Here is a 19280-nt window from a genome sequence, read left to right as displayed (position 1 = left end):
TGGGCAATATACTGTAGTTGCTCAAGCTGCTTGTTTTCTTCTTCTTCTTATATTATTTGCTACAAGCTTCTTCTTCCTCTAGCAGCGCATGATTTTCCTCAATCTGCTGATTAATAGTGACGTATCATATTTCAAACTGGTTATCAGAAGGGCATGTCGTATATGAAATACAAATGCATATGCCGAAAAAGACGAAAAGTGATTACTCTTCATGCTAGAAGGAGGTGGTGGCAGTGGCGATAGCAAATACAGAAACGGGCCGGATTAGCCATATGCATTCCTTCAAGCAGGAGAGACGAGAATCCGCCAACCAAGGCAGTGGTCTCTCCAATAGCCGCGGCCAAACAGGGAGGGCACAAAGGTCGGAACAAAGGTCGCTACCCGGTGGTTGGGTCTTTGGGTGCGTGAGCCCGGATGCTTGGAAAGCCGACTTGTCTGGATGGAGCAGCTGGGCAGTGACAAGGTGCTGATAGAAACGCACAAGTGGGCTCCGTTGAAAGGATGCGAGAGACGGAAGGAATACATACTTGTAGGTCTACATACCTAGGTCAAACACATGCACGGCGATAGCAACAGTAATGAACACGCTCGGTAGGAAACAGAGCAGTAGCAGGCTTGGAGGCTTGCCGAATCAAGGTAGGCTCTCTTTGGATGATCTTCTCCCGCATGCGCTGGATCTCAGGCGAGATTAGCAGCGTGATAGGCAGGCGCTGACGCAGCTCTGTCCATGCAAGAGCACAGCCATGCGTACGAGATATCGTGAGGGTACAGGTGCCAAGTATTTAGCTTCAATTACCACGGCCAAAGGGGGGGGCGTGAAGCAATGAACAAAGGTAATTGGTACTAATATAGCACCTGCTAGCGCCACAGTTACGGCGTGTCTTTGATCAAGCGGAGGACCAGTTTCCAAGCTGCCCATGGGGGTTCATGAAAACTGGGAAGCTGGGGCTGGGTTTCTTCTGGATTTGGAATCTTGTGTAACAATACTGGCCGTTTTGTGGCGCCGAGGGGCCGCGAGGGGCCGCGAAAGCCCGCAATGCCCGCGCGACAAAGACTCGAGACAGCAGTGAGCCGGCGGGGAGCGTAAGCAATGGTCTCGCTGCCGACAAATGAAGTAATTAGACTGTTGAGCAAGTCGATGCTAATAACAGGGACTTGTAGTAGTAGCATCAGAAGGCGCGGCTAATATAACAGAGGCGGTGGCCCTGCTGCATATGCACATGCACAATGTTGGCATGGACCACGTGCAGGTGACAATGATGGCCTCAAGTCGAGGCACAATATGAATGGTGATGGCGCGGAAGCTAAGGATGGAGTGGCCTCCAAACAAGGTGAATCCGTTGGAACGGCATACTTGTACGAGTGCTTGTATACCGCCGCCGCAGCTGCAGGCAGTAATCGACATGGCCAGGAGGTGCTGCTCCCATGCAAGCCGTCTGCACGAATGGACAAGGGACTCGCCCATCGGCCCAGGCTGGCGGGAAACCTTGACACGAAAGAAGGCAACGGCTGGAGAGAAGATCCGCGGCAATGGGCCACAGGGCAAGCCGCTCAGCTGACTGGCGTCGAGATGTGCATGCCGGAGCACGTTGCCAAACTTGGCGTCGAGTGCTACTCGGCGCAATCAACTTTGTAGCTTCAACACGAGAGTACAGCGAGCGGTGTTGGTGGCTGTCGCAGGCACCGGCCGTGGCGCTCCGTGAATGCATGTCATGCTAATCCATGCACCTATTAACTTTGTTGGTAACAGGAGGTACGGAGCGAGGTTTGTAGTCGTATGTATACAGCTTGAAAGTAAGCATCCCACGATAGGGGGAATTGGAGTAGACAAAGTCTAAGTCGGCCGGTGGGCGCGGGGAAGGGCGCCAAGTAGGTTATTTGGATGATTTAGCTTTGTGGCTGAATGACTTTGAGCCGACGAGGACACGGGAGTGGCAGTAGTAACGGCAGCAGCAGTACGTAATACGAAACGAGATACGACAGCACTCAGCGACGAGTGACAGACGGCAAGACACGAGATGGACCAGATAAGACAGGAGAGGATGCAAAAGAAGACGAAAACGAGAATAGACAGACAACCGGGCAAGCTAGGGAAACTCATTGTGCATTGTCATCGCCGCAAGCAAGGAACCAAGCAAGGAACCAAGCAGGCGAGCAAGCAGGCAAGCGACGCCACATTTCGCCGCTGCTCTGGTTCTTGTTGGAGAGATTCCTCCTCTACACCCACCCATCTGTGCAAAGAGGTGGGATGAGGGGGCTGAATGTGTCAAGTAAGGTGAGCACTCATGCGTGGTATGTGTGTGATACCAGCAGGCCAGACTGCTTGTGGCTTGCCACATGGGAGAGCTGAATATCGTTGGCCGATGCTGTGTTACGCAAAAGCCAACGCCATGCTGATGGAATATTTCTGGAACTGAACAAGGGAGCACCGCTCGGAAACGACCACGTGGCGGGCTGTGGGAAGGTGTTCGAAAACGAGGCTTGAAGGAAAGAATCACGCCATGGCTTGGTGGTTAGCAGAAACATGTAAGTCGGCTGGCGCAGCCACGGATTTTCTTGGCTTGACAGGTACTGTCTAATGTGATTGGCGTGTCGGCATGCTTTTCTCAAGGTGGTGTGCTATGAATATGCTTGAAGAATCAAGCAAACAAACGGATATTGCTCTCTATCTGGTCCATCTGGCCGGAGGAGTTGGTTGTTTCCAAGAGGCTGGACCGAGATCCTTATCAGAGCTGAGATGAGTCGAGGAGAAATGGCCAAACGAGGATATCGTCCGCAAAGTCGGCACTGCTAATATCAACTGCCTGTGTAGTATTTTGCAGTACGCTGCTGCGGCTGACCATTATCCACAGCGCTGTCGCGTAAGATTCACATTTCCCTGAGATTGCGCCGTTGCGAAGATGGTACGAGCTCGTTGCATTACTCGCGAGCCTGTATTGCAGCACTGCTCCGTACCAGGCTCATTGATATCGCGAGCCTGGCAAAGGTCTCACTTGTAGGGCAGTGCGGAGTGCCAGGGGGCTGGAGCCTTGTCCAAAGACGACCCATGAAAGTTTTGTTCTGCCCTGCTCATCTGCCGTTGATTCTCGTACAAGTCTCAAGCGAGACGGCATCAGCGATAAGAGGCAAAAGGGCCGTGCGTTTGGGGATCGAGGCACCCATGATGCTGGCCCTTGACGATTGGGTTCTATGGTCATCATTACTCCGAAATCCGAGCCCAAACACATGATGCAACGCTGCCGATGGAGCAGGTGTATATCTGGTCGGTTGCTTCATTCACAGGACGAGCAAGCAAATGCACTGGCATTTGCACACGCAGCAGCATTCGACGCCGACAAGCAACATGAAGACGGCAAACCAGTGGCGGTCTTCAGCGGAACAATCGTCCGGCCCCCTTGCAGCAAAACGAGCGGCGATGCCGGGACGGGTGAAATAATAATCTGCAGCAGCAAGGCTTGGACGAAGATGCGGATGCCTCGGTGAGGCAGGGCTGGCCACCGATGGGCTTGTGCGGTCCCGAAGCAGCAAAAGTCGTTTGCAGCCCGCACCTGCTTGCGACTGTGATGCTGTAACCGTGATGCTGTAACCGTGATAGCCGCCGCCATGGCCCTCCTGGTGCTACCGCTTGGCATCCCATCGGACTTGTTACCGCATATTGCATCGTTGCCAGGATCGGCATCCCATCCTCCACGTGCGCGGGCAGAGTGTGGAGAGACCGCAGAGGAGCCTGGAGGGAGCTGGAGGGAGCCGGCAATGACTGAGGCTGACATAGCGAGGACGGCAACGGAGGTCATGGCCGCATTGGGTCCTACCAGCTGATTCTGCCTCTGATTGTTGCTGTCCTGCCCATGCCTTGGCTTGCTTGGATTCCGGATGGAGCAGGTGTTGGGAAGCTGAAAATCCTACCTGTCGAGTGCTAGCAGAACTAGCGGGATTAGCAGCAGTGCTAGCCCGAGGAACAAGAACGGCGGCAATGGCCAGCAGTAGTGGTCGCGTCAGGCATTAGTGGTGGCAGTAGTGGGCTGCACGCTGTTTGCAGGGCTGCATTAGCAACTGGTTTCCCTACAGCACTCGCGTGGTGCATTAATAGCATCGCGAGCTGAACAATGGGACGAGGAAGAGGAGGAAAGCAGAGCGATGAGGGGTTCTAAATATGGAGCCCCCACTACTTCAAGTTGTGCGGTATACTTGTATCATACCGCAGCGTCTATACTTGGAACCGCGTTTGTATCGGGTACTTGATGCTCAGCTACGGAGCCGCAGGTTTCACAGTGTCTCAGGGACACTGGGCGGAAGCCGCGCGGGTCCATCCTTTCGCAGCCACTGCCTTGCCTGCTACGCAGTGATCTGCGGCGCCCCAATTACTGGACTTGTATCCGTAGCAGCGCGGCATTTTTCTAGAACTCGGGCTGGTTGATATTTCTGGCTTCTAGTGCAGCTCAGCCTCAGCCTTCTCTGCCCATCGTGAGATGCGGGCACAGCAGGTATCAGTTTGATTGGCATGCGGCTTACCCACTGGCAAAAGCTGAGGTGCAAACACATCTGCGCCGACGAGGAAACATTTACGGAGCAGCCCAGCAACGAATCCCGGTCTGCGCGACTGAAGCGGTATTTGCACTAAACAATCCGAGTGGAACCGTCCTCATCGTCCCGTGTTTGGCGTCATCTTATCACGTACTTGTATGTAGCTACCTACCTACTGCTTCCACTATCTACAAGGGCCAACCAGGGCTATTCGTGCCCAAAGCGCTCTGCTAGGTGATCGGCCTACCCGAACACCTTGGTGGCCACGGCGAGTACGAAATCAACGAGTTGCAAGTGTCCGTCAATGACTTGTTGTATGCGCCAAGTACCTCAGCTATGTGGAGAGAAGTCGCACGGCACACAACTCGCGGCGGTAGCGGAGTGGGAAGCACAGCGCAAAATCTTCATGCTTGACGCTTGTGCTGATGCGAAACCAGGTACATGCACCAAAAATGATTGTTGACTCGTGCCTGGATGCCCTGCCAAGTAGCACTGCATATGTTGGTGGACGCAGCCAATGATGCTCTCATCGGTCAGCACTTGGCTGCTGCAATCAGAGATGACTGCCAGGTACAGGCTGCGAATGGGTATCATCAGCCCCATCTGCATCCCCGGGCTTCTTTATTTTTGACACCTTGCAGGATTTCGTCTGCAGAGCGACTTGGCGGCAGGACTGGTGGCTGATAGGGCCAGCAACGCATTGCATGGCCTTTGCATGTCGCATGACTCCATCTATGTTTGGTTTTGGGCTTGGATTTGCCTTGGATTTGCCTCCTCCATGCCGCGGACTAGTAGTACCTGCCAAGCGGCAGCGCTAGACAAATCCGCGCCCTCTGAGGCCTTGATTTGCCGTTTGATCTTATCTGCCTGCTGCCATCATCGGCGCGGACATCAAGCCGCCGATGTTCTAGCTGCAACATCCGCCATTATGCCGCCGTGAAGCATGGTCGCCAGCCTGGGACCGTTGGGCACAATGTGGCCGTCTCATTGGCCTGGCCCGGATGAGACGCTCAGCACATGTCTCGCCTTTCCCTTCTAGAAGGACGGCAGAAGCAACTGGCCAGGGGTCCCCTCCCGGTGAGATGCAGGGGCCAACGAGCTGGTAATTTACGGCTGTCCCTTGCGAGGTCAGGCGACGAGGCTGCCTGGCCGCTGGTTGGCCGTGGCCTCTCCGGGCGAGGGCACCATTTCGACAGCGACAGCCATTTTGGCCTTCGGGGGACCCCACACCACCATCCAAAGTCTACACTGGTCGTTCGAGTCGCCAGACTGTGGCTGCTGGGCGCCAGCGGCTTTTTAGCTAGCCAGAGGCGACTTGTGTTTCAGGACGGCATGGGGGCCGCTGGGAGAAATGACACTGTTCCTGAAATGGGGGTTGGTGTGTGGTGCTGGACAGGGGACCGCGCAGCACTAATTCGTCGGATTCCACGACCTGACCAGGTTATGCCAGTCGCTCAGCAAAGAAAGGATTTGGGATTAGGGGGCGGATTCATGCTCCAAGCGTCGGGTCCCAGAGGTGGCCCTACCGCAACATTGTTGCCCATCAACGGTGCCCCGACGCTGTGGACTTGAATTTGCACGGGCTGGCGCTCTGTCTGGGCTTTTCTCCGACAGATCTTCTAGAAGCCTTCCCCGGCTTTTCGACCGTTTGTTGGCCCCCCCTCGCCATTTGCTCTTCTCCCCTTGCTCGGCCCTGGCGACGGTGCCTCTTTCCTCTTTGTCGCTCGTTCATCCAATTTGCCTTTTCGTTTTCACAAACATATTTCCTCACAGGCAGTGCCTTGACAAACTTCTCAACCGACGACTCAATCTTGAGGCGACGCTAATATTTCTCGCACGTCTGAACCGACCAAGGTCGTACTAATCTGTCAACTTCACACTCTTTGATCGTGATCGTGAGCGTGAGCGTGAGCGGGACGCGAGACGGGGCTGGACTGAATTTTTTTTTTAACGCTCATACCAGCGACGTATCCAAGATCTCGTTCTGTCAACCCTCATCGCCGCGTTGTGCGGCGGTTATGCCAATTTGACGCCGAGTGGTAGTATTCAGCTGCTGCCGTCGACCTTTTTTTTTCTCTCTCTCTTCCCGGCACACCGCTTCAACGTGTCTGTGGGCAGGTAGCGGTCGTCAACTACCGACACGAGCACTCTTCTGTGTGTTTTGGGCCATAGCTGGTCCGTAGTTTGTCGGTTTCAGCACAACGGCGAACGCAGTTTAATTGTCTAATCACAACAATCTTTTCCATCATGTTTCCATACGGAGCCGCGCCCGAGGAGTCTACCGTGCGTCCATTGGCGGATGAGGACCAACAGTTACTTCTCGGGCTTGTTCACAAATATGGAGCTTCAAGTGTTTTGTATGCCTTGACCGGCTATGGAGAACCATGTAAGTCGTTAACAAATGTCTCAACAAGTTCAACTTGAATCTGACTGGATTCAGCTCGTGCGTCTGCGTTTTCCGCAAACACACTTCTGAGCAGCGCGAGCGCGTCTTCAATAGCCTGGACTAACTCAGAGGCGGCCTCACAATGCCGATCAGATGAAGCCTCCATTCACACTTCATACACTTGGCCCGATGTTCAGAACGACATACAACCGGTGCATGAGGCAGAGGCTAACAAGGGGACTGAGCGATCATGGCTCGACTCGCCTGTGGCAGTTCCGTCTCCGATGATTCAGCCCCACGACGTTACATCACACCCATCTCCGCGATTAGTGACACCAACCTCCAAAAAGTACCAGTGTCCCATGTGTTATTTGGACAACAGCCCCGTCGGATTTGGCCGAAAGAGCGACTTCAAGAAGCACCTTCACAACTTCCATGGAGCCGACGTTGTCTGGATCTGCCGGACCAAAGGGTGCCATCTATCCTTCTCCACTGAGCGTGCTTATGGCACTCACGCCAAGGAAGCTCACAGAATGAAGGCTCTCCCCAACAGCGCTGCTCGCACGGAAATGTGCCCGCAGCTTGTCTTCGCCTGTGGCTTTGGCAACTGTCGCGACCGGCTATTCGAAGCCCATAACGCGGAAGACGCCTCGGCAACACGCGATAAGCATTTCGAACACATCGCCAAGCATTTTGAAGATGGATTCGATGTTGCCAATTGGGAGTACCGAGTCCAGGTGCAAAATCTGATGCGCCAGAAGCAAGTGAAGCAGGTTTGGAAGACATGCGTATGGCCCAAGGAAAAACGACAACAGCTCCACTGGCGAGCCAGGTCTTCTGGTGACTTGAAGCGCATCCTCGAGTGTCGCCACTTGGGGACCAACATCTCCAGCCTGGTCAGACTGGCCTTCATTCTCGGCACTCCTCCGTTCACAACCAACACCACTCCACCGCCGAACGAGATCGATGCCTACTTTCAACTTCCGTATAGGAGCCAATGCTTACTAGAGACATCCGGGCACTCGACCCTGCCAAGCACCGCTTCAAAACCGGAGGAGGAGGACTCGCCTACGCTCAGCGTCCCCAAGAGCCGGTCGGGCATCACGAGTATCCCTCATACCATGCTCAAGCTCTCTACCCGCTCACTGAAACGGGGTACGCGACCATCAACGCCTGCAAGTGTCATGAGCAATGGCGGTGATACAATCATGGGTGACGATTTAGCGGCTGGCCCGCACCCAGGAACTCCGTTCCCCATCCCCAATGAGACTGTGTGGCCGGCAGACGCTCCCAAGTTTGCTCCGGATATCCCGACCTCCATGCCAAAGCAGGCCGATACACCGCTCTTTGATCATCAGCAGCTACAGCACCCGCAGCACCCACAGCAGCAGCTGATGTATACCATGCCGCCGCAGGATCCTTCACAGCAAGCATGGATGGCCATGGATCAACACATTCCGGCGTTTCAAACACAACAGCAGATTTTCCCAGACCAGCCGGATATGATGAATGGCCTATACGACTATTCGATGAACACGAGCCAAGCTTCTACGATGCGGCCAGCAACACCAACACCCCACAAGCGACCGGCATCGTGGAGCCGAATGATTAGCATGGAGAACCTGCGACCAGCTAAGAAATCGACCGCTGATACACCGCCGCCCGGTATGATTATGGGCATGTGAACGGAATGGGCGTCTTGTCTGTCTGTTTACCGAACTACATATTTGCCATTGTTATATTCTATCGCCGAGACGATCCGGATAGAGGGCCCGTTAGCGAATCGCTCCACTCTTTTATCGACGTTTATATGTATCCATTATATCCCTTGCTGCGGCTGCTTTCCTGTATTCTCAACCATATATACCACTTTATACTTACCGGGACGACAATGTACACTTAATTGGAGGAACTGAGGGCGGGGAAGGGGCAAGGCCGATCGAATCGCTTTCCATTTTTGTCACTATACTGATACTGAGATACCATTTCATTTTCCTTTCCTTTTTCTTCTTTCCTTTCAACAATTTCATCCTTTTTTTTTTCTTTTTATTTTTTTTTTGCTTTTATGCGGTGGACCGGCGTCGTTCATGAATCACATATATTCACATAGATAAGGTGGGATAGGTTACTATGGCATTACGTGGAGCGAACATCTCTTTTTTTTTTCTCTGTTGCGCTATAGTGTACGAAGGAGGGTGGATGGGGAGACAGAGAGAGAGAGAAGTTGGCGGAAAAGCAAATCAAGATACACATGAATACTTAGTTGTACGGCGCAATGTCTGGTGAAAATGACTTTTTTACATATGGAGACAGGAAGAAATCTACAATTGACTTTTTTTTTCTCTTTGATTCGTTTCTTTTTTGGTGGTGAGTGATGTGTGCCATTCCTTTATGCTTTATAGTGACTTGTAAGGCTCTGGGAACATGGTGTGAAGGGAGAATGACTACGAAAATTTAAACAGATATCATATTGGAGGTATAGAATAATACTACATGTACCTACCAGATACCTACCTACCTAGGAAGGTACAAGGTAAGTAGTAAAGCAGTGGAAAGAAAACACCGCCGGTCTGCTACGATAAATTACATGTGATGTGCGGCGGTGTCATTTTTTTTGTTTTTTTTTTGGTTTCTCGGTAGGTGAGTAAGTTCGTGGATACTACTTCGTACCTTGGATATGCGCGTATCGGGCCGTCAGCTTACTTGCCCTGAAGCCGCGTGTCAGCTTCGTACAGTAGGGAGACTGCGACGGAAGGGGCACTGTCGGAATTGGGATTCCAGCTGTTTTCTGATATGCGGCCGAGAGAGGTAGAAGTCGGTGAGAGGCGAGACATGGAGAAACCTGGGCTGTTGCTTTGTATGTAGCGATTGACAACGAATTTGGAACATGGGAGGTCTTTGTGGTAGGTTAAAGATGAATATAAAAATGTGGCATAAGACCAGGGGTACGAGATTGGAGCTACTTTTCCTTGGCGGTTAGTAATATCGTGTAGTAAAAATGTTTGGTTGAACGATGTTGGTTTTGAGAGAAGAGAACTAATAATGTTATTGGCTGAGACAGGAAGACGGAACGGGGCGAGACATGTTGGACGTGTTGGGGTTAAGAAGAGAAAAAAGGGATGGTAAGCTTCGTACGCTTACATGGATGTACTTGCTCCGAGTCAAGGTTGGAGTATAAGAGGTGATGCAAAGTAGCATGGAGTATAGCATATACGGAGCAATCCACCGTAGTGTAGAGCTGCGTTGAAGATGTTTGTAGCACAGAGTACCTGGTAACGTGGCGCAAGGATCCTGGACTGAGCAAGGCATGGGCGCCTTGTCGCTGGCTATTGTGGGCTAATACTGTAAATTATAGACATGCCGCTTGGAGTATACGATGCGCTGGGGGAAAGCATAAAACACTGACTCACAAGGTAAGTACCTTGGCGCAACGAAACTCTCTTCCCATTCTGCTCCATTGGCGACTGATTCGGGATCCGGTTCGGGGGTCCCATATTCAGCGGCCTGGGTCCGCAAAAGAAACGAGAACCTGGAAGTTGTTACGCCGTAACGGTGCCGGCAAAGTCCCTAACTCCGCAGCTGCAGTGGAAGGTGGCGGCAGTCGTCCAATGAATGGCCTGGGCGGTTTTCTTGCCCTGCTGCAGGCTAATGCTACTAAATGACAGGCCGAGGAGGGTCCCCTGTGTGTAATTGATGTAATAAGCGCTACCGACCGGGGAAGCGAAGCCATGATTGATTGACATGTGCGCGCTCTAAGTAAGAGAGAGAGAGAGAGCATCGGATGTCGAGCGCGTGAGGTCTTTCGGGAATAAGGGCTTTTGCGCAGGTGTTGTGAGTCGATGCTTGCTTGGCAGAGGACATGTCCGTATTCCGCAATTGAGCACATTGCATCCAGTACTCAGCCAGAAACTATTGCTGCGGCTCTCCTGGTGAAAGATGTGCTTATATTATGGTATTACTCATGGAACGTAGAAGCAACTGCTTACACTTGGCTGATATGGAAGCACCGGGGAAGGCTGAGGTTTCCCCTCGGGAGAGTAAAACGTTGGCATTTCGGAAGACGGATCAGCGCAATGAACAATTCACACGGCCGTGTAAACATGCAACATGTGGCACGGCAGTAATTGATGCAAAAGGACAACGTAGAATTCGCATTAGTATAGATGGAGAGTCAGGTGAAGTAGAAATGCTTTGCGCTGCGTCTGAGTTACCGTGTTTGATGTTACTGTATCCATAAGGTGAAGTCCAAATGATGCGCTGTAAGTGCTTCGGGCGCTAAAGCCCTGTTAACGTGCACTGTAGTTCAGTGGCTGCCAGCTCCACAGCGCTTGGCGTGATTGGCCTTTTGCCACGCTGCCCATCTGAAACCTTTCTGCTTTGGCCTAATGGGAGGGAAATTGAATTCATTCAAGCAGCAAAAGTCACAGGGAGAAAGGGCAGGGAAAAAAAGAAAAAACCCTTACCCTACAGTATAGCAGCAGCGTAGGTACAGGTACTCCATCACAGTGCTTGTGCAGCACCAGGCGCCAAGTACTGTACCATTCTGTCTGGCTGACTTAGATGGCTTGAATATTACTGGAAGCGCGCAGTCACTAGCAGCAGATCTGCCCGGCATCGCCCTTGTGGTGAATGACACCCGATCTATGATCACCTCGGTTGGCCTAGGTACTATGGGCTATGTATGGCCTTCCTGCGGCTATTGGTGCCAAAGTGGCCCAGACGGATACTCTGGTCTTTGGCATTGATGGTGATGCTTCCTTCAACATGACCCTGACCGAGCTGTCGATCGCCGCACAGTTCAACATTGGTGTCAGATCATTGTGTAAACTTGGAGTTTGTTGTCAATTTCTGGTACACAGGCAGCGAGACCTTCATCATGCTGTCCTCTCAAAGTTATTTTACGAGTGGAAAAGGGGAAACACCCACGGTGGATTGGGTTTGAGAAAGAGATGGTAGCTCAGAGTTGGAAAAGAGGCAACTCGATATGTAGGGACTGCAATGGCATAAAAGTGTCGAGTTGGCATGTTGAACATGCTAGCGGATCGGGGAATGAATAAAATAATTCTACTATCGGTCTAGATACTTGTTGCAGCTAATCAATTGTCATGTCTTGCAAAGGGTGAATTGTAATTCATGGTTCACGTGTCATGGTCTTGATACGCTGAAATGAACTTGATTGTTTTAGCTGCAGATGTGTAGGTACGCTATGAATGGCTAAAAATGCAAATCCAGTTTGCTCCAATTAATAAGCCTCGCCAAGAATGATTCAACGGACGCCTTCTGAATGACCAAAGCCGGGCGCAGCTAGTTTGTATTCAGCCTCATTTTCGAGCCAGTAGCAGTTAGCGACAAGTAAGTACATAACTTGGTAGCACTCGCTAAGCCTCAATGAATCAGAATCAATAATAGGGTTGGTCCATGTTTCCCCGCGTCGGCGATCATCCATGACGACTTGGACTTGTCAAGCTAATGAAATCTAATCTTTGTTTACTTTTTCTGTTTTCAAACCATTAGAAGCAAGCGACTTTTTATATTGTATGATTGATTCCGATCATTTTGAAGAGATCTCATGAGTCAGGATTATGCTAGATTGGGGGAGGATGCGGCGTCGGTGAAGGATGTTGTTGATGCCCGAGAGGGTATATGTATGTTGACTGATTGCCTTTATGATTGGCATGTTTTGTTTACTGACAAGATCTTTGATCCAGCTCTCCCTATTGATCGAGATGATGACGAAGATATCAGCAGTGAGGCAAGCACATTGCTATCCAGCGGGGTTCCATCATCACATCACCATCACCATCATAAACATCACAGACAGCAATACTATCAAACCGCCGAGAATGAAGAAGCCAGTACTTCGCGGACGGGAATCTTAGGGACCATATTCAGCGGAGAGACGATTTTGAGGATGGGGCTGTCTGCGGGCATGGTGGCGGTGGTGTGCTTGGCGGTGGTGAGGGCGATGGAAGGGGAGTTTTCGCCGGGGCTGGTGGCGGGAGGGGGGGCTGATGATGATTATGTGTTTGGTGGTGGGGAAGAGGGATCTTTGGAGGGGAGGAATGGCGATTGGGTGAGGGTGAAGACGGTGATGATGGAGATGGATTACAAGCATATACGATTTCATGGATGATTTGGAATGTCTTGTTTGCTGAGCGGATAGTTGAGCAGGCTGATACATGGGACCCACACTCATATTGTGAGAGAACAAATGTGTGGTTCAGACATGGAATAGAATAAATTTTAAATCGTACATGTCTTCTTCTTCTTTTCGATTTCTACTCTAAAAATAAGCGTATTCAAGTAATGGCTGTGCGGCCTCCAACTGCAGGGGCAACAGCAAACGGAATGGTCATTGATACTGAGTCGTAAATCCGTTGGATCAAAGCAAACTCGTAGTACTACTACGGCAGCTTACATACATGCTGTACCACTTACAAGGGAGGCTGCACTTCTTCGTCCTGTGAATGGTCCTCAAAGCGATTGGCAAGGGTCTCTTATACGAGATTTATTGTTTATGGAGTACAAAGACGTAGATCTTAATGATAACAATAAAACGGGCGGAGAGTCGTGCTGGCAAGATGGGTACAGGCCGCAAAGTGATGATGGTAGCACAAGGCGAGAAAAGGGGGGAGAGAAGAAAGCTCGGGTATATTTGGTATCGTGAAACTTTGAGCCATTCCTTATCTTGATCCATGTTTCCCTTTTTCTTCTCTTCTCTCCGTTTTCTTTTCTATTCATAGTTTGATTGATCCATGAAAAAAACATATACTATTCGAATGATATTCGACAGGGCTTATAACGAGCAGCCATGAACTCAAACTTGATAACGTTTGTCACAGCAGCAATCTCACTCTCAACACTCTCTGGTGCATCTTCGCAATGCTACTTCCCCAACAGTAAACCCACAGAAGACTATGGGTATACTTACCAGCCTTGCGGAGGCAGAAACACGACGTGGCAACAGTGCTGTGATTCTGACACGGATATCTGCGTTGAGAATGGCCTGTGTAAGCATCTCGAGGACAATACCACCCGCGAGTATGACTATAGAGCTGGGTGTATGAATGCGGACTGGTCAGAGTGTCCGCAAGTTTGCCTTGAGGGTAAGCTTCGTTTCTCCTCCTCCTCCACCCCCCCGCCCCCAGAGAAAAGTGAAAGCAGGAGGAAGAATAGAAGAATAACCCGATTTCTTTCCTATATCATTTAGTTTCGGCATCCTCCCCGGTTCTAGTAAAGAAATGCCCTTCAGGAGACTACTGCTGCATGGTAAAGGGTGCTACAAGTGAATGCTGTTTGGACGACAGCCGGCAATTTGATCTCTCCGATCATAATCCCAACGCAAAGAATACCACGGGAGCAGCAGGAGGCGGTAATGAAGGGATGCAGAATGGGAAGGATGCTTCTGGCGGCTCTGGCGGTAAATCTAGCAGAGTCACGATTGGAGCTGCTGTTGGAGGTGCGGTGGGTGGTCTTGCGATAATTGGTGGCGTATTCTGCGTGTGGCTGTATCTGAGAAAGAAGAGAGCCAAGCAAGAGAAGAAGGCAATTGCTCAGAGCGAGGCATTGAGCCCACCGGAGATGAAACAAGCCTTAGAGGCGGGAGCTGGTTCGATGACTGGGCGCAAAGACACTTCTGAAGCGGACATGAAAGATCATGCTTCAGTGGTGGAAATGGATTCAGCGGTGGTCTACGAGTTGGGCGATTAGGTTTTGATGTCTTTCCTGCTAGCATTGCCATTGTGTATTCAGTTTGCCTGTTTTTTGTCCATTAATCATACATAAGAGGGGGGGAATAGGTACATATCTTTAGATATATGCCATAATGGGTTATCATGAGATCTATAACCACTTTGCTTCGTCTGATCCCAGAGGTTTCGGCATCTCCCCCCCATCCAACCTCGCACCCCTCAACACTAGCACTATGCCTTACTGCAGTCATCTTCCCAAATGCAGTATCCCTCGTCTCAAAGTATTCCCTCGGTACATCTGCCTGCTTCACAAAATCTTGGCTCTCAAAGCCAGTCTTACCTGGATACTGCCCCAGACTGCGTAGGTACTTCATCACACCGGCCAGCGAAACGTCTACAACCCATGATCCTCCGACTTGAGAACGATTATAGAGAGCGGCCATGACGCCCGTGGCGAGGAGATATCCGCCCGCGTGGTCGAGCGCTTGACAGGGCATGGCGCGGGCTGGTTCTCCGGCGCCAAAGTGCTCTGCTTCGGAAATGTTCATCCCCGAGCAGGTCTGTACTAGAGAATCGAAGCCTCGGCGCTGGGACCACGGACCGGAGGGCCCAAAAGCAGAGAGATTTGCGCAGATAATGTTCGGATTGATCTTTTGGAGTTCTTCTGGCGAGAAGCCGTAGGAGGCGAGGCTGCCCGGGCGATACCCCTGGATGAAGACATCACAGGTGCGTAGCAGCTCCAGAAGGCGGTCTTTCTCATCTGGATTGTGTATGTCGAGCCGGATGGTGCGTTTGCCGCGGCTGAGGTCCCTATCGAGCACAGGTTGATTCGGTAGATTCGGCGATGTTACCCATAGAACATCGGCGCCGTGAGCGGCGAGTGTCTTGCCGGCCACGGGGGCGGCGATGACGCGGCTCATTTCGAGGACTCTGATGCCCTGGAGGCAGCGGCTGCTACTTTTGATTGTGGACAGGTTCTTTGGCGGTCCCTGGGCGAACTGCCTGATGAGAATGGGGTTATTGTCTATGGCTGCGGACTGGGGATGGGCGTCCCATTCGCTGTATGAGCGCAAGGCGTAGATGGCGAGCTTGCCCTTTTCCGTGCCGGCGGTTTCGAGGTCGACGCTCTTCCATTGGGCTACTTTGGCGGCGACATCTTGACGAGAGGCATTTGGAGGCAAACCGAGGAGCTCAAGGGTGCCGAGCGCATGGCAAGGGAAATTGTCGTGGATGCGAACGTAGCCGTCTGCGGTTTTGTGCAGGCCGCCGATGGATCCCCAAGGATCTTCCAAGGGCTGTTTATCAATGTCGTAGAGACGCTCTGACTTGAATTCCACCAGGGCGTGTTCTAGTGGAACGCTCACACGAGATACCGAAGAGAATGGAGGTGAAGATTGTGTGCTGTGCAGGAGAGATGCTGAGAGGGCTGAGAGGGCGATGGAGCTCTGTGCGAGATGGCCGATCTTGAAGGATGAGGGGGGTTGCTGGGGCGGCTTGGTGGCCTGGGAGAGTGAGAGATGAGAGGGCGTGAGCGGGGAGATGGAGGCTGGTCCAGATGTCTTTGACGATGTCGGCTGCTGAGAAGGAGGTGCGGTTGATGAGGTTGTTCGATATGGACATGTTGGGAAGTGAGGTGGCTTATACGGCGGTTGATGATGCAAGATTTGGCCCTTGAGCCCTTCTATCACACGTTTCGGTGATTGTATATGTCAAAAGATCTAATCATTATATTCTTGTTTTAATGAGAAGAGCATAGAGGCGCTTCAATAGCTGTTTTTTTCTTGAAAAGCCGCGCCCTTGTGATGATCCGCCCGGGCGGATCAAAGGAAGATCAAATGTCAAACCGGGTGTGGAGTTGAATCCCGACGCTGAGCCTTTTTAGCTTCAACCGCCACCAGCCGAGGCTTCACGCATCACGTCTTTCAATACCGTCATGAAGCTGCAGTAAATGTCGAATGTCGTATGTCATAGTATTATCATCTGCAGGTATATACTCTATTCTATCTAGAAAATGAAATGCACGTCTGCACGCTCTCTGTCTCGTAAATGCTGCATTAATCCACCTCTAGCTTTTCGTACCTTGTATCTCTCGAACCCCAGGTCTATCCATGGTATCATACCCCTTGCAATGCTTTTAACACAATATAAAACAGAAATAAATTGACCAAAACCGCTTTGTCCAAAAAATAATAATTAATGCATTCATCCAGTCGTTCTTTTTTATCCCGATTGAAATAAGTAGAAATAAGTTGAGTTGAGTTAGTTGGCTGCTGCTGCTGCTTCGCGCTCTGCCTGCGCAGCCTTCTCATCGGCCGTCAATTCCGATGCTGCTTGACCAATCTTAATCGTCAGCACTAAAATCAATGACAAGCCGGCCATGGCAACGCCGATCCAGAAGCCAATCTTGTATTGCTGCCGCAGACTGAGCCCCTCTGGCAACTTGCGCCTATTCGCCTCGGAAACAGCCATCTCGGCAATGCCCAGCCAAAACGCCAGGCCGAGATACAAGAGAGTGTTGATGAGGCCTCCGGCAGTGGCCTGAAGACGTCGAGGCATGGACGTTGTGATGAAGACGTTTGTGACGTTGTAGGTAATGTCCACGCCAATGGTGCCGCATATCATGGCAGGGAAGATGTACGCCCAGTAGAGGAAGCTGGTCGAGGGATGGCCGTCGACGCGGTCGGGGATAAGGGCGAAGAGGAGGACGGAGATGAGGAAGCCGACGCTGGAGATCATCATAAGGATTCGGTTAGAAACCATGTGCATGACGAAGCCGCCTCCGACGGCGAGGCAGACGCCGCCAATGGCCAGGGGGGTGAACCAGGCGGCGGTGAGGATGGGGGTGGTATCGAGCACAGTCTCGATGCTGGTGAGGGTTGTTTGTTAGTGATGCTATAACGCTTGCATGAGTGAGAGGGGCACTTACTAGTAGCTTGAATAAAAGAGGTACAAGCCGAATACACCGTACAGGCAGAATAAAGCCAGAGACAGGCGCTTCATGTACTTGGGGCGGAATAGATCGGCCGGGAGAAGCGGCTGAGCAGACACCCAACCTTGCGTATAAACGCCCGCAATAAGGAAGAGCATGCCGATAATAAATGTCACATAGATGTACGGGGTTTGCCAGCCATGAGGGGCATGGCCTCCGTCTGTAAAGGCAAAGACAACTAGAATCAAGCCAGGCACAATGGTACACAGTCCCCACCAGTCCATGCGAATAGACTCATCCTGCTCGTGGAGGTTTCGTGGAACAGTCAAGAATCCAGTGACAGCAATGCAGAAGACGATGATGGCACCGATCCAAAAGTACCACCGCCAGGTCAGAAAGTCGGCACACACAGCTCCCAGGAAGATGCCAAAGTAGAATCCCAGACAAGCAAAGGCACCCCAGATGGCAAACACGAGATTCTTTCGAGGGCCAGGTCGATACGTCTGTCCCAGGAGAGCCAGACCAGCGGGCGTAAAGGCCGAAGTGCCAATGCCCTGGAGGGCTCGGCAGATGATCAGCATGATGGTGTTTGTGCTGAAGCCGCAGACGAGCGACCAAATCATGAACCAGATGTGGCCAAACAGAAAAACAGAACGGGCACCGTAGATGTCGCACAATCGAGAAAAGGGCATCAAAAAGGCGGCAGTGGTGAGGTTGATGACGCCGGCGGGCCAGGTCCGCGTGTTCTCGGGGATGTCGAGGGCGTCTGCCACGGGGGGCAGGATGATGTTGAAGCCGCCGATGAAGTACTCGCTCATGGTCATGGACAAGACGACGGTCATGACGAAGCCGACTTCTGTGATCCACGACTTGAGGACGGCTGGGCGGGCGCGGCCGAGGCGTTCGAGCTCGGCCTTGTCGGGGAATTGGCTGAGGTCTGACGAGGTGCGGCCGGAGATGACGCCGCTTTCGAGGCCGGCGAGAGGCTCTGGCTGGCCCATTTTGGAGTTTCTTTTTCTTCTCGTTTCACTTTTCGAGTAAGATGAGACAAGATAATAAGGGGAGAGTTGAGGAAAGACAGAGTTGTCCACTCTGATTCAAATAAGAGGTGTAGAGAAGAAGATTTGACAGTCAATGTGTCAACTGAGTTCCCACAACAGCATTCTCAAGTCGATTTCCCTGGGTCTTATTTTATCCTTTTTTTCCCTCTACGCTCAAACTCATTTGTCATCTGTCATTTGTGCTCTTCTTATTTCTCCACGTGGGAAAAGGCAAAAAAAAAAAAGGCAGATGGTGCAAAAACCCCGAACAGGCAGTAAAGAAAAATATCGAATACGGGGGGCCGTGAGAATTTTGTGGGGGTTTTTTCATTGTCTAGTCCTTTGCGGAGAGGCGTTTTGCAATTTTCAAGGCTCTATGGGTCATGTTTCTCTGCGAGTGTGGAGTCTTGGCTGCCAGTCTGGGATTTGGTAAAGTTCCATATCGGGGCAAAAACGGGCAACGGGGACGCCAATGTATGAATCACGCCGTTCTTTTGACATGTTCTTTTTAGTTTTGGCCATGTTCTTACATGCTTCTGTCTCTAGCCCCAGTGTTGGTGGGTGGTGAAAAGGGGGGCAGTAGATCTTTGACGATGTGGCGAATGGACTGACCTCATGGAACATTCCCGATAGGTCTAAAAGGCGTCTGCAGTGTCTGCAATAGGCAACAGAATGGCAACTCTCACTTGACTGGGCTCTTATTAAGCCTC

At 51.5% G+C, this 19280-nt stretch overlaps 7 protein-coding genes across 7 annotated transcripts; 4 read left to right on the top strand and 3 right to left on the bottom strand.

Annotated features, from left to right (window-relative positions):
- Positions 1-1282: 1282 nt before the first annotated feature.
- On the top strand, positions 1283-1636 carry TrAtP1_000216 (uncharacterized protein; the record flags this gene model as incomplete). The annotated part of the gene is made up of 1 exon (XM_066110493.1): positions 1283-1636. One exon carries the CDS (start codon positions 1283-1285, stop codon positions 1634-1636), a length of 354 nt encoding a protein of 117 aa, XP_065966565.1.
- Positions 1637-3272: 1636 nt separating this feature from the next.
- TrAtP1_000215 (uncharacterized protein) lies at positions 3273-3794 on the bottom strand (the record flags this gene model as incomplete). Its single annotated transcript, XM_066110492.1, has 1 exon — positions 3273-3794. The coding sequence occupies one exon, from the start codon at positions 3792-3794 to the stop codon at positions 3273-3275; it is 522 nt and encodes a 173-aa protein (XP_065966564.1).
- Positions 3795-5953: 2159 nt separating this feature from the next.
- On the top strand, positions 5954-9235 carry TrAtP1_000214 (uncharacterized protein). The gene is made up of 2 exons (XM_014091871.2): positions 5954-6910; positions 6965-9235. The coding sequence occupies exons 1-2, from the start codon at positions 6772-6774 to the stop codon at positions 8593-8595; spliced, it is 1770 nt and encodes a 589-aa protein (XP_013947346.2). The 5' UTR covers positions 5954-6771; the 3' UTR covers positions 8596-9235.
- A 3005-nt stretch (positions 9236-12240) lies between these two features.
- Positions 12241-13184, top strand: TrAtP1_000213 (uncharacterized protein). The gene is made up of 3 exons (XM_066110491.1): positions 12241-12320; positions 12425-12555; positions 12619-13184. The coding sequence occupies exons 2-3, from the start codon at positions 12480-12482 to the stop codon at positions 13041-13043; spliced, it is 501 nt and encodes a 166-aa protein (XP_065966563.1). The 5' UTR covers positions 12241-12320; positions 12425-12479; the 3' UTR covers positions 13044-13184.
- Positions 13185-14176: 992 nt separating this feature from the next.
- On the top strand, positions 14177-14620 carry TrAtP1_000212 (uncharacterized protein; the record flags this gene model as incomplete). The annotated part of the gene is made up of 1 exon (XM_014091873.2): positions 14177-14620. One exon carries the CDS (start codon positions 14177-14179, stop codon positions 14618-14620), a length of 444 nt encoding a protein of 147 aa, XP_013947348.2.
- Positions 14621-14681: 61 nt separating this feature from the next.
- Positions 14682-16221, bottom strand: TrAtP1_000211 (uncharacterized protein; the record flags this gene model as incomplete). The annotated part of the gene is made up of 2 exons (XM_066110490.1): positions 14682-16103; positions 16168-16221. 2 exons carry the CDS (start codon positions 16219-16221, stop codon positions 14682-14684), a joined length of 1476 nt encoding a protein of 491 aa, XP_065966562.1.
- Positions 16222-16546: 325 nt separating this feature from the next.
- TrAtP1_000210 (uncharacterized protein) lies at positions 16547-18788 on the bottom strand. Its single transcript, XM_014091875.2, has 2 exons — positions 17528-18788; positions 16547-17467 (listed from the first exon to the last, which is right to left on the bottom strand). Exons 1-2 carry the CDS (start codon positions 18529-18531, stop codon positions 16861-16863), a joined length of 1611 nt encoding a protein of 536 aa, XP_013947350.2. The 5' UTR covers positions 18532-18788; the 3' UTR covers positions 16547-16860.
- Positions 18789-19280: the final 492 nt, after the last annotated feature.

Source organism: Trichoderma atroviride, chromosome 1 (assembly GCF_020647795.1).
Source record: "Trichoderma atroviride chromosome 1, complete sequence".
Lineage (NCBI taxonomy): Eukaryota > Fungi > Ascomycota > Sordariomycetes > Hypocreales > Hypocreaceae > Trichoderma > Trichoderma atroviride.
This window is presented reverse-complemented; position numbering and strand designations above follow the sequence as displayed.